The 14,597-nt window shown below is 49.0% G+C and overlaps 1 protein-coding gene across 2 annotated transcripts in view; it reads left to right on the top strand.

The window, feature by feature from the left end:
- KLHL22 (kelch like family member 22) overlaps window positions 1-11,477 on the top strand; it is a 40,657-nt gene extending 29,180 nt beyond the window's left edge. For both annotated transcript variants that reach the window (XM_042910134.1, XM_042910135.1), the window contains exons 5-7: window positions 125-317; window positions 7,401-7,634; window positions 10,516-11,477. In XM_042910134.1, coding sequence (XP_042766068.1) covers window positions 125-317; window positions 7,401-7,634; window positions 10,516-10,881 — 793 coding nt within the window. In that variant the 3' untranslated portion in view covers window positions 10,882-11,477. The remainder of the gene's footprint in view (window positions 1-124; window positions 318-7,400; window positions 7,635-10,515) is intronic.
- Window positions 11,478-14,597: the final 3,120 nt, after the last annotated feature.

The following is a 14,597-nucleotide window of genomic DNA, read 5'->3' as shown; positions in this document are numbered from 1 at the left end:
TGTGGGTAGGCCTGTGCTGGTGTGTGAGGGCAGCTGGGGTACAGTGATGGAGCAGGAGGTGTGGGCCTGCTGGGCAGGCTTTCTGGCCTATCAATGATCCACTGCCTTCATGTTCCCTCAAAAGGTATGACCCAAGGCACAACCGCTGGTTCCAGATCCAGTCCCTGCAGCAGGAACACGCCGACCTGTGTGTGTGTGTTGTGGGCAGGTACATCTATGCGGTGGCGGGTCGCGACTACCATAACGATCTGAATGCTGTGGAGCGTTATGATCCCACCACCAACTCCTGGGCTTACGTGGCTCCGCTCAAGAGGGAGGTAAGGAAGCCCCTCCAAGTGGGGCCTTCTCCTGTCTGCTTTCCTTAGACGGTGTGCAGAGTGAATGTGTGGCCAGGCCAGGGAACTAGGCCCAGTGGGTACCTCCAAAGACTCTGCACTGTGATTGGGCGGGGGACCCCTGAGGTTCAGCCACCCCCGGGGAGATCCTCCCGAAGCACGCATCAGACTCCATTCCCCAGAATTTCACCTCTGTCTCGCCCATCAAGGGTCTCGCCACCTTGTCCCAGGAAGCTGCTTTAACCCTGCAGTTCAAATGTAGACAGAAGCCTTCCCCTTGTCTGTCCTTCAGGACAGTGGAGCTGAGCTGGGACGTGTCCAAAAATGTTAAACAGAAGGGACACTACCATAGAGGAGGTCTCAGGAGCCTCAGACTTACACAGGCCTCCTGGAGGGTGGGGCCTTTGAAAAGCCAGAAAACCAGTTTAGAAGTCGTATTTCATATTTATTCATTTGTTTTTTAAAATCATGTGCATCCTGCATAGTACTTTGGTCCGATTTGAAGATGTTTAAAATATGGTCATTGTGCAAAGGTGGTGTTTTAGGGATGTGCCTGTCTTATCTTATGGACTTGGGATATTAGGACCCTGGCTGTAAAACCAGGCACAAGTTCCTAGGGTAAGGAAGAGGCCTCAGTGATCCAGGTCCCATGTTTTGGGTCCTACCTCAGAGCGGGGTAGGCACCCTTCCCATATTGGCATTATAACTCGGGGAGCACCTTCTATGGCCCAGGCTACTTTTGGGCATCTCTGAGCCCTCTAGTGGCAGAGGATGGTGTGGGGACACACATGGGGCTATTTCCCAGGCTCTGCCATAAGAGCTCCTGCCTTTCTGAACCTCTTTCCAAACCTCCCCTCTTTATCTCTCACCTCTCTCCCAATTCCCTCAGGGTAGATTTTGACCTCAGGGGGCTGAGGGTCTTCCTGATGGGCCCAGCTCTTTTCCAGGGCCCATGAGGCCTCTGAGACTGGGGTCTCCCACTGTAGTTCTCCCAGGTAGGAAGCTAGCCTGCTCCTTGCTCTTCAGCTTTGGGGAAGGAAGCCCCCTTTGGTGGGGTACTCACTATCCTCATTCTGGAAAAAGGAAAATATTTCGTATGGGAAAGATCAGGGGGTCATTGAGACCTGATGGACACCTGAATTCTGTTCTGGAAAGGAGTGAGTGGGAATGGGGGGCTCCAGGGGTTCTTTGTCTGGGGCTGCCTGGTGAAGCTGTAGTTCTCCGATGTGGCCACAGAGGGGCAGCCTCGATCTTCAACCTGCTTCTCCCCAGAATGTCAGTGTTCCTTCCTTCCTTCCTTCGTACTGTTTGTTCATTTCAGCTACTTTTTATTAAGCACCTACCATATACCGTGTTCTGGGGATCCAGTGGTGATAAGAAATGAGAAAGGATTTCGCACGCGGGCACACACACAGGTCATGGCGCTCACAGCCCATGTTAAGAGAGACTGCTTTTAACCTCTAAACAAATCATTAAAGTAACTGTCTATTGTGCTAAGTGTGTTGAAGGAAATTGAGAGAGTTGAGCTCAGCATTGCTCAGGGAGGGGTCTTTGGCAGGACTAACCCGAAAAGACTGGGGAAGACCCAAGCAAGATGTTGATTAGACCAGGGTCTAAAGGAAGCAGCTGTTGGGAGAGGGAAAAGAAGCTCCCAGGCCAGGAGGGGGACTTCCCAGTTCTGAATAAAGAGGGTTGGCATGAGGAGGGATTGTGAAGGGATGAGGGTAGAGGGGAGCAGCTCCTGAGCCATCAGGTGGTCCAGGTAGGGGCCACTGTGGCTTGTGCTAGGGTGGAGGCTATGGGGAAGGAGGGAGATGGGCAGGTTCGAGGTGTAGTTTGGAAGTAAACTGACCAGACTTGCTGATGGATCAGATGTTAGAGAATGAAAGGGGATAGATCATGGAAGATGCCCAGGTGCCAGGTTTGAGCACCTGTGCTGATGACCAGGCCGCAGACCAAGAAGACAAATGAGTTTGGGAATGAAAAAGAAAAGGAAAGGTTTCATCTAGGACACGATAAATATTGCAATTGGAAATGTCAGTTTGGCATTAAAAGTGAGCTCAGGGGAAATAGAAATGTGGGGGATTTGTCAGGACATGATGGTGTGCACATGAACAGCTGTGATGAGCTCAGAGGAGCAGGGATGAAGAGAAGGTTGTGGAGGGGCAGCCAAGGAGGTAGACGAGAAGCCTGCCAGAGAACAGGGGATTTTCTCCTGTGAGCAAAGGGGGCCCACAGGTCCCAGAGAAGGCAGCTATGCAGTCCACATTGCCAACTCAGAACCCACATTCAGACATAGCAAATGGCCGAGAGGAAAAAGCTGTCACACAACCCCATCCATTTGTCATGTCCTCTCACCTGTTTCTTAGGGATCCTCATAATGCTGAGTCCCACCAACATGGCATCATTAAGAACTGGTTGCTGACATGCCCCCAACAGACCATGAACTCTCTGCCCCAGCAGCAGGCAGAGTGTTGCCTTCCTGTGTTCCAGAGGAGAAAAAGGAGATCTCTGTAGGGATCTCTACTCACTTAAAAAACCCCTCCAAGAGAATTCACACTTCTAGGAAGATAGAGTAGATACATTCTTCTTGATTCCTCTGTGCTAAGTACAACTCAAAACTCTGGGCATTATACATAAACTTAAGACTCGGAATGGTTGAGAGAAGGCAGTTCAGCTAGAGATCTCAAGAACTGAGGACAACACCACACACTAATGTGTTCCCTGGGTTTTCTTTTTGCCTCATATATCTCATACTTGTAAGTAAAGACGCTGACAGCTGGTAACACCGATGGGAAGCAAACTTCAATGAATGTATAAAAATTGAAATCCTACAGTGTGTTCTCCTACTCAAATAGACTCAAACTAGCAATCACCAACAGAAATCTCCAAATCACTGGAAACTGAACAACACACTTCTAAATAATCCATGGGTCAGAGGGGAATAATAAAAATACCTTGAAGTGAATGAAAATGGAAAGGCAGCATGTCAAAATTTGTGGCATCCAGCTAAAGCTGTGCTGAGAGGGGAATTTGTGGCACTGAAAGCATATGTTAGAGAAGAAGTAAATCTCAAATCATTTATACAAACTCCTATCTTAAGAATTTGGGAGGGGCGCCTGGGTGGCTCAGTCGGTTAAGCGTCCGACTTCAGCTCAGGTCACAATCTCGCGGTCCACGAGTTCAAACCCCACGTCGGGCTCTGGGCTGACGGCTCAGAGCCTGGAGCCTGCTTCCGATTCTGTGTCTCCCTCTCTCTCTGACCCTCCCCCGTTCATGCTCTGTCTCTCTCTGTCTCAAAAATAAATAAACGTTAAAAAAATTAAAAAAAAAAAAGAATTTGGGGGGGGGAGCAAAATAAAGCCAAACCAAGCAGAAGAAAAGAAATATCAAAGAGCAGAAATTAGAAGTTAAAAGCAGTAAAATCATAGAGAAAATCAACAAAATAAAGAACTGGCATCTTATTAACAAGATCAACAAAATTGACAAACCTCTAGTAAGTTTGAGAAAGAAGAAAGAGAAGACACAATTTAAAATATCAAGAATATAACGGGACATAATTACAACCCTGCAAACTTCAAAAGGATGATAAGGGGGATGATACTATGAACAACTCTACACATGTAAACTTGATTACAGATGAAATGGACTAATTCCCCCAAAATACAACCTAACACAACTGACTCAAAAGTAAATAGATAACTTGAATAGCCCTATACCTGGTAAGAAAATTAAACTTCGCAGAAAGAAATGTCCAGGCCTAGTAGTATTGAGGAATTCTAAACATTGAAAGAAAAGCTAATACCAAATCTGCATGAATTTTTTTTTCTAGAAAATGGAAAAGGAGGGAATACTTCCCAATTTATGTTACGGGGTTAATATCGATAGCAAAACCAGACAAAGATGGTACCAAAAAAAGACAAATCTCTCAAATCTCTCATATGTATATCTCTCATATACATATAATATCCTTCACTGAATGTTAGCTAATACAATTAACCCCCTCCAATAAATACATGACAAAATGGAATTGATTACAGAGATGGGAGGCTAGTTCCGTATTTGAAATTTAATCAGCGCATACTTGACCATGTTAAAAAATCACATGTCAGTCAAAGCAGAAAAAGGATTTGACAATATGTTGCATACATTCGTGATTAAACTCAGGAACTTAGAATAGAGATGCTTTTCTTCGACTTGCTGAAGAACATCTATAAAAATCCTACTGCTAGTAGTGTGTTTAATGGTGAAAGACTGAATTGAATGCTTTTTTCTTAAGTTGGGGAGCAGGGCAAGGATGTCTGTTCTCACCACTCTTATTCATCATAGTTCTGGAGGGTCTAGCCAGGGAAACATGGCAAGAAAAGAAAATAAACGCATGCAGCTTGAAAAGAAAGAAATAAAACTGACCCTACAAATCAATAAATTGTCAAAAATCTAAAGGAATATACAAAAAAAAAAAAATCCTAGCACTAATAAGTGAGATCAGTAAAATTGCAAGATATAAGATAAAAGCATATAAGATATAAGCATAAAAAAATCAATTGCACAGTGCCTGGGTGGCTTAGTCAGTTAGGCATCCATCTTTGGCTCAGGTCATGATCTCGCAGTCCGTGAGTTCAAGCGCCATGTCAGGCTCTGTGTTCACAGCTCAGAGCCTGGAGCCTGCTTCAGATTCTGTGTCTCCCCCTCTCTCTGCCCCTCCCCTGCTCATGCTCGCTCGCTCCTTCTGTCTCTCTCTCTCTCTGTCTCTCAAAAATAAATAAAGATTAAAAATTTTTTTTAAATCAATTGCATTTTTGTGTACTAGCAACAAACGTGGACACTGAAATTATGAAGATGATACTATTTACAATTGCTCAAAAAAATGAAATACATAAGTATATATTTAACACTTACAGGATTGATATGCTGAAAATTATAAAATACTAATGAAAGTTATAAAAGAAGATGTAAATGAGTGGGGAGACATACCATGTATATGGATTGGAGGACTCAAATAATAAAGATGTCAGTTCTTCCCATATCAATATATGGGACCTAGAATACCTCCATTGTGTAAAAGAATAAAGTGGGAAGAATCAATCTGCCTGATTTCAACACTTAACTACATAGTTATGGTAGTCACAACCATGATATTGGCAGGGGGATAGACACATAGATCAGTGGAACAGAATGGAGAACCCACAATAGACCCACACAAAATGCCCATCTGAATTTTGACAAAGATGCAGAAGCAATTGGAGGAAAGATAATCTTTCAACAAATTATGCTGGAGCAGTTGGACATCCATAGGCAAAGAAAGTGAACATCAACCCAAGTCTCATAGTTTATATAAAAATTAACTCAAATGCCTTATGGGCTTATATGTAAAACAAAGAGCTATATTTATTGGGGGAAAGTAGAGAAGTAGAAGAAAATCTTTGGGATCTAGGGCTAGGCAACAAGGACTTGGACTTGACCTTTCCCAAAGGATGAGCCGTAAAAAGAAAAATTGATAAAATGGACTTCAGCAAAAGTACAGAGGGGATGTACAGATGGCAAACAAGCACATGAGAAGATTTGCAACATCATTAGCCATTAGGGAAGCTCAAATTAAATTCATAGTGAGAAAACCACCTATCAGAGAAACTAAAAAAGAGGACTAAAAAATGGCAACACCCAGTGCTGGCAAGGATGCTGAGAAGCTAGGTTTCTCATACGTTGCTGGTGGGAATGTAAAATGGCACAGCTACACTGGGAAAGAACTTCACAGTGTCTTTAAAAAGTTGACTTCCAATATCTTGGGTATTTTCCCCAGAGAAATGAAAATTTTGTACTCAAATATTTATATCGGTTTATTGCTAACAACCAGAAATCGGGGCGAGGGACATAGGTGTGATTACAAATCGGCAACAGGATTACAAATTGGCAAATCCTAGTGGAAGTGGCAATGTCCTGTGTCTTGACTATGTCAACATAAGTGTCCTGGTTGTGTTTATTGTGCTACAGTTATACTAGCTCTTACTACTGGGGAGTCTGGGTAAAGGGTACATATGGTCTGTATTATTTCTTACAACTACATGTGAATCTACACTTCAAAATGAAAAGTTTAATTTAAAAAAGCACCAAAACCTCCCAACCCCTACCACTGATGGGAGAAGACCCAGACCCTTGGTATATGTCCTGCCCAGTGCTCTCTCCCCTGTTCTCCACCCTGTCCACCTCTCCAGCCCTTTACTGTGTCTCCACACAACCTGAATGTTAGTGACTGGCTCTGTAACACAACTCTGGAGCTTCCACACCCCATGGGGCTCCTCTACCCCTAAAACACACAGTGCTCTGCCTTGGGGCCCATGGGCCCAGCATGAAGGGCCTTGCTCAGGGTGGGTGGAGTGAGTGGGTAGGAGAGAGGAGGATGTGGTAGGGACCAGTGTGAGGAGTCCAGCTGGCGGGGCAGGGAGGAGATCCTCTGCCAGGGTGCATGCATAAGGCTGAAGACCAAAATCAAAAGCAGGGTGGTGTATTTTCCTCCTCCACACATAAGTATCACTAAAATGGCATTATTCTTGGTGTTGATTTTGCATCTCACTTTTTTCCTCATCATGTCATTATATATTATTTGTGAACAGATTTTGAAAGTGGGGTCAGCAGTCCTGGAGGATTGGCTGGCCATTGGGAGTGGGGGTGTGGGGTTGCGGGGGGAGGTGGAGGGCACTGAGCGTGGGTCAGGCAGTCCCAGAAGTGCTATCTATTCTCCTGTGTCTGGCTCTGAAAGCTGTGCTTTGACTGCTTTGGGCCCCCCATGCAGACATCTCCTTTAGGGGCAAGGGAAAGAGAGATTCCATTCTCCACCTTGTAGAAACTCAGAGTTACCTCTGGGTCCACAGACTGTCCCCTGTTGGAGTAAGGTCGGGGTGGATGACTTGGACTGTATCAGGGAATATGCTTGCAGAACGTGAGGTGGAAGTTGGGATGCCATGAGGCATGGGGCAGCTTTGGGGGTATGAGTGGCCTTGGCAAGGGCTCCTGGTTGCCCTCCCGCCCCCTTCCCACTGTCCGGGTTCTCTTGGTGGCCCTGAGCAGGTGTATGCCCACGCGGGCGCCTCGCTGGAGGGGAAGATGTACATTACCTGCGGCCGCAGAGGGGAGGACTACCTAAAGGAGACACACTGCTATGACCCAGACAGCAACACCTGGCACAGCCTGGCGGACGGACCTGTGCGGCGGGCCTGGCACGGCATGGCCACTCTCCTGGACAAGCTGTATGTGATTGGGGGCAGCAACAATGATGCTGGCTACAGGAGGGACGTGCATCAGGTGAGCAGAGCTGGGCTGCCCACCTACACATTATTCCCATCCCTTTTAATTGTTATGGATGAAAAATTAATTGTAATGTGTATGCCTTTTTAAAAAATAGACTTTATTTACTAAAGTTTATGTATTTTGAGAGAGAGAGTGGATGTGGGGAAGGGGTAGTGAGAGGGAGAGACAGAATCCCAAGCAGGCTCTGTGCTATTAGTGCAGAGCCAGACTCAGGGCTCGAATTCATGAACTGTGAGATCATACCTGAGCTGAGATCAAGAGTCGGACACTTAAAACCACCCAGGTGCCCAATAGACTTTTTTTTTTTTTTTTATGTTTACTTATTTTTGAGAGAGAGACAGAGTTTGAGCAGGGGAGGGGCAGAGAGAGAGGGAGACACAGAACTCAAAGCAGGCTCCAGGCTCTAAGCTGTGAGCACAGAGCCCGACGCGGGGCTTGAACCCACGAACTGTGAGAGCATGACCTGAGCCAGTCAGACACTTAATGACTGAGCCGCCCTGGCACCCCTAGACTTTATTTTTTATAGCAGTTTTAGGTTCTTGGCAAAATTGAGCAGAAGGTACAGAGATTTCCCATATACCCCCACCCCCGCACACATGGTCTCCTCACTATCAACATCCCCCACCAGAGTGAGACCTTTGTTACAGTCAGTGAACCTACGGTGACGTGTTGTTACCCCAAGTCCAAAGTTTACATTAGGGCTCACTCTTGGTGGTGTACATTCTATGGGTTTGGAAAAATGACATGTATCCACCATTATAGTATCGTACAGGGTACTTTCATTTGTTTTTATTATTAAAAACATTAATTATAAAATTAATATAACCACCTTGCAAAATGTTTGAATAATGGATAAGGGTGAGGAAAAGCACCCATAATCCAGATCAGTGCCACTATTTTTTAGTCCTACCCGTGCATAGTTTCCACCTAATTGTAGGTAAAGAGCATTCCATTCTGCTTCTGGCTAAAGTTTGTTATGGCTGTTTTCCAGTTTAATTCTTGATCTCCATAGCCACCTCTTCTACCTCAGTGGCTCTGCAGAATTCTGTCATGTTGATGCATCATTTGGATTGGTTCAAGTTTTAACTATTTCAAGTAACATAAGTAATATTTGCTTTGTAGAACTTTTCAGGTATTTTGGATTATTTCCTTAGGTGAGAGCCATTCTTCTCAAAGCGTGGTCCCAGACTACCAGCATCCAATCACCTGGGAACTTGTTAGCAATGTAGGTTCTCAGGACCCACGCCAGACCCATGCCCGACCCACTGAATTGGAAACTCTGGGGGCAGGGCTCAGCAAATCTGTTTTTATTTATTTATTTATTTATTTATTTATTTATTTATTTATTTTTAATGTTTATTTATTTTTTTTTGAGAGAGACAGAGTGCAAGCCGGGGAGGGGAAGAGAGAGAGGGAGACACAGAATTCAAAGCAGGCTCCAGGCTCTGAGCCGTTAGCACAGAGCCCGACGCAGGGCTCGAACTCACAAGCTGTGAGATCATGACCTGAGCCAAAGTCAGATGCTTAACTGACTGAGCCACTCAGGTGCCCCTGAGCAAATCTGTTTTAATAGGTCTTGAGTGGTAAGAACCCCTGGGCTATAGTGGATTAGTTTCCTATTGCTGCCATGACAAATCACCACCAACTTAATCACTTAAAACAACATAAGCAAGTGTATTCTTACAGTTTGTAGGTCCTAAGTCTGATGCGGTCTCACTGGGCTAAAATCCAGGTGTCATCAGGGTATCTGTCCTTTATAGAGGCCCTTGGGAAGAATCTGCTCCTTGCTCACTCAGGTTATCAGAATTCAGTTACCCGCGTTTGTAGAACTGAGGTCCCTGTTTCTTTTCTGGCTGTCGGCTAAAGGTCCTTCTTGGCTTCTGGTCGCCTCTGCATTCCCTGGCATGGGACCGCTTCATCCTCAGCCAGCAATGGCAGGTTGTCCTTTGACTTCTCTCGTGTTAGACTTTCTCCCCTCTCCTTTCAAGGACTTGTGCAATTAGGTGGGTCCACCCACAATATCCAGGATAACCTCCCCATCTCTAGATCCAAACCCTTAAGCACGTTGGCAAAGTCCCTTTTGCCATGTAAAGTAACACAGATTTTAGAGATTTAGGGCATAGACATCTTTGGAGGGTCACTTTTCTGCCGACCACAGCTGGAGAACCGAGTGTGATTATTAAGTCAAAAAGTAAGATTTTTGTGGCTCTTAGTACACATTGCCAAATAGCTGTCGTGGAGTGTCAAATGCGCAGTAGTATGGCTTCATTACACATTTGCTAGCACTGGATCTTGTGATTTTTCTTCCCCCAGTGGCTGCCTGTTGTCAGGGACAAATTTAACTCCTATTTTACATTTTTTGGATTATTAATAGGTTGAACATTTTCCCATGTATTTGTTTACTGTTTGGGGTAATTTTGGAGACATGAGAACGTTGATGGTCATCTCTAGTCATCAAGTTAACTATTTCCACATTTTATCTGCACTTCCCTCTGTGTTGGGTACTTTGTGGGGCAGTTACTTGGGGTCCCTGTCCTCAGTCAGTTTCAGTCTTATGGAGGGGAGAGAACCCAAGACCTTGGAGAAGAACAGCATGCCAGTGTGCCAACTGGGAGATGCCCACACACCTGGGGCCACAGGCTGGCTGAGGGCCCTGGAGGCAGGGCAGAGCCTGGTCCATGGACAGGACATTTTGACGCTGGCCCCAAATTCTTCCTCCAGGGGAGCCGGGTTTACACATAGCCTGGCTGCATCCCTCAGCCTTGGTCTGAATCCAGGGCCTGGCTGAGAGTGACGCCTTGCCCAGCTGGCCCAGGACAGGCTGGCAGCTCTGTCCCAGCAGGTGTCCAGCTTTACTCTGACCTTGGCTTTGCAGGTGGCCTGCTACAGCTGCACGTCTGGGCAGTGGTCGTCCGTCTGCCCGCTCCCAGCTGGACACGGTGAGCCTGGCATCGCTGTGCTGGACACCAGGATCTACGTGCTGGGTGGCCGCTCTCACAACCGTGGCAGCCGCACAGGCTATGTGCACATCTACGATGTGGAGAAGGACTGCTGGGAGGAGGGGCCGCAGCTGGACAACTCCATCTCGGGCCTGGCAGCCTGTGTGCTCACCCTGCCCCGCTCCCTGCTCCTCGAGCCGCCTCGTGGGACCCCTGACCGCAGCCAGGCCGACCCGGACTTTGCTTCCGAGGTGATGAGTGTGTCTGACTGGGAGGAGTTTGACAACTCGAGTGAGGACTAGGGCTCCGGCACCTGGTGTCAGAGGGAAGGTGGCAGGAGCTCTGAGGGCAGCGGGTCCTCAAGTGGTCCTTCCTGCTGGCACCGCCTGCTTGCTGGCTCCTGCCACCTATCCTTCACACCAGCCTGCCTGCCGGCCCATAGCAGTTATTTGGGGAGCTCTGCAGATCTGTGGCTGTAATTACCCTACGTTGGGGAATGCTTACAGAGGGCTCTGGTTCTCTGGAGGAGTTGACTGGGCCCACTCCTCCTCAGCTCGGACAGGGTGTGGCGTCACCAGCTGTCTTGGCCTCCCCAGTCCCTGGTTCTAGTCCCTGCTGGGCTGAGAAGGCACCCTTCTCCAAAGGGACCTGGGAACTGGCCTCACGGGTGAGGGGGCCCGGGCACATTGCGCCCCCTTCCGTGGGCAGGGAGGGGGTGGAGTGAGCCCGTTGCCTGCCTGGCATCTGAGGGTTTGAGCTATTGCAAGCTCCCTGGAGAGAGAACAGAGATACATAGAATTGCCCGAGACTGGTTCTAGTAATAAAAAAGATCCCCTACAGCTGGGCTTTTCTGACCCTATGTTGTTGACAAATGAAATAAATCCTCTTACAAAAGGTGTGAATTGTTTTTCTATGGCCATGGCCACACTCCTTTCATAGCCTGTGCAAGCCTGCCCCACCGGGCTTCCCAGGGTCAGAGCTGCTGAGTGGCAGTGGGAAGCCAGGAGCCCCCCTCTGAGGGAGAAGCACAGTACACCCCCAGCTAGAGAGGCTGTTACTGGGAAACCTGGAAACCTACCCTGGTCTGCTGACAAGTGGTCGCTTGGCCTGCTGGAGCACCTTCTCTGGTGAAGTGCTCTTCTCTGAACCTGGGTCCACCTCGATTAGCAATCTCTTGGCCCCAAGTAAAGCCCAGCCTGACATTGAGAAAACTGCCCCATGCCTGGGGAGGGAAGCCCAGTCACGATAGGCTTCCCCCAGCTTGCTGGATCTGAGTGTGGCCGGGATAGGAACGGGAGAGCTGCATTTCCTGTAGGTTCACTAGCTAGCTGAGTTCTTAGCACACCGTCTCAAGGGTCATGCTGCTACAGTGGATGGGAACCTCTCTGGGCCACCAGCGAATGGGCTGAGCTTCCAGCACCAACCTGGCTTCTCCACAGCTGAGCTTCTACCTGAACATCCTTCCCTCCTGCTGTAGTTTCTGTACTTGCAAACTCCCAACGGCAGGCCTCCCTGCCAGCAACACCCTGCTGGTGATCTGTGACTTCCCAAGTCTCCCGGGCAGAGCATGGGGACAACTGGGGCTTCTTTCTGTACCCCGGTGCCTTGCCCAGAGCCTGAGGCAGCTGGCACCCTGTCGTGGATGGAAGAGAGCAGAGAGGCAGTGTGTGCTACTTGATGGAAGGAAGAGGGTAGGATCCAGGTACCCTAAAGACTTTGGGGTGTGGGGTGAGGCCAGTGGGAATTGCTGTGCTGCTCAACACCATATGTATGATCTTCATAGCTGTCTCTTGGGGCTCGGGTACTCCTGTGCAAATATGCCCCCAATCCCTGACCACAACATGATCTCATGCCCTTACGCTTCGGGTGGCAATCCTAGTGTTGACCCTAATGGGTCACTTCTAATGGGACAGGATGGCCACATCCTTCAGTGTCCTCTCCCCTGCTCCTTTAGGGGCTCACAGTAGGAACCCAGCATTTCCTGTCTCTGCCACTACCTTGCAGGCCAGGGAGGCAGTTCCTACAGACCCCAGAGTTTCTGGGAAGGAGAAGCACCAGAAATGCCAACCCCCCTCTGCTGTCCCCCGGGCTTGCTGGTTCCATCCCCCTACCCAGAGCCATCAAGGTGCGGCCACAGCTTTATAAGAGACCTCTGCTCTTCAGGGGAGGAAAGGAGGATCTGTGAGGCCCTGTGGAGCATGGGATGGGGTAGACGCAAGTCCTGAAAGGAGTCTTGCCACTGTCCCATGTGGAGGCATTCATGGCTATCCACCACCACCCCCCACCACCCCCCCACCTCCTGTCTCAGGACCTAGGCAGCCTGGGCTCTCCAGCTTGGCAGGCTCTCAGGCCCAGCATTCATACCTTCACTCAGCTCAATGCTCATCCCTCTCTGTCTGCAAAATCCTCACCCTCTCAAGTACCCCAGGGAAGCCATCCTGGCTGGAATGGGTAGGCCCAGGCTCTGGACCCCATGGTGTGTCTTGTGTGGTTGTTAGTCTGTGGGTGCCTGTGAACCCACAGCTTCCACAGGGCACCAGGCCAGCCATAGGGATGATCACTCACCCGCATTTCTCCATCTCCTGATAGGGATGTGGTGGCTGGGACAGACATGGGCCTTGCACTTGACACCTGAACTTGGCATCGACTAGGAGGTGGCCATGATGGGACACATGTAGGGGACTGTGGGTCTTGAGTGAGATGAGGCTAGGGACAGTTCTGCGGGCAGTGGGGGGCAGTCAGATGTGATTAGAAAGACTATTCTGGGTCATAAACTGATGGGTAGGTAGAGATTTGAAACATTCATGAAGTCTTGCTGATGGCATGGATTGGGGGCATCATCCAGCTGGTGCCCTTCCCAGAGGTGGGAATTTGGGGGTGGCAAGCAGTTCTGAGGGAAGGGAAAGAAGAGGATGGAGTTTGAGATATCTGTACATGAACTCAGCCCAGCTGGGGTGAATGCCCAAAGCCCTGGGGCCTGTGCCTCTAAAGCCAGGAGCTGGGCTACCACAAGCTGCTGGGTAGACCCTGCAGCCACATGGGCCTCTTTTGGCCTCTGTTGCTGGCAGGCTACAGGGGCCTCCATGGGAAGGGCCCTAGCACTGGGAGGGTGCTTCTGAGGTCAGGGCTGTGCCCAGGCGGAGCTGCCCACAAGTGGTCAGCCTGTTTACTTGTCTCCAAGAAGTGTTTGTGATCTCAGGGGCGCAACTTCCCCTTCCAGTCCACCCAGCTCACCTGCCTCTGGCTTCCCTCCTTCACCAGCAAGGCTGAGGGAAGGGCCCCAACCCCTGAAGCTCCCTACCCTGCTCTTCCCATCTCACCCTCCTCTGACCTGCCCTGGACAGGTCTCCCTTCCAGCCAGCTTGGTGATGCCCACAGTCTTGGGCCTTCCAATGGCCATGTTTCCAAGTCCCTCCTTTGGGCCACCTTCTACTTGGATCACCTCCACATAAGTGAGGAAGGACACTGCCTCTCCCTCCTCAGGGAGTCTGTATTCAGCCTGCTCTTCAAGAGAAGACAGGTGCCCCCTCCTGCACAGGTCCTCCCACCAACTCCCAAGTCTGCAAAAGACAAGCTCATCTTTGCTGGGACCAGGATGCCCCCCTTTTATTCCACCCCCAGGCCTGTCTACCTTTCCTGTTCCATGGGTCCTGTGATTGGGTCTGTGCCCCAGAGCACTGGCCACCCCTCTGCTTCCTGGGCCCAGATTTCCTCTTCCTCCCTGTCCCCCTAGGCCCTGTTCCTCTCAACTCACCCCCTCCACCCAACTGCCCCTGCTCCGTTCTATGCTGTCACCCCCATTCTTCCTGATGCAGGAACCCCCAGGCCTCCACCCTTGACTCCATCTTTTGGACTTTTCCGCTGGTGATCCAATAGCCTTCTCAACTAGAATTCTTCAACCAGGCTCACCTTTCACCCCTGGACAGGATTACAGGGTCTCAGTCCTGGAATACTCCCGTCTCCTCCCTCTGCCTTTGCCCCCACCTGCATTTACCTCCACCTTCTATCCGAGCCCACT

This window comes from Panthera leo, chromosome D3 (assembly GCF_018350215.1).
Source record: "Panthera leo isolate Ple1 chromosome D3, P.leo_Ple1_pat1.1, whole genome shotgun sequence".
Classification (NCBI taxonomy): domain Eukaryota; kingdom Metazoa; phylum Chordata; class Mammalia; order Carnivora; family Felidae; genus Panthera; species Panthera leo.
This window is presented reverse-complemented; position numbering and strand designations above follow the sequence as displayed.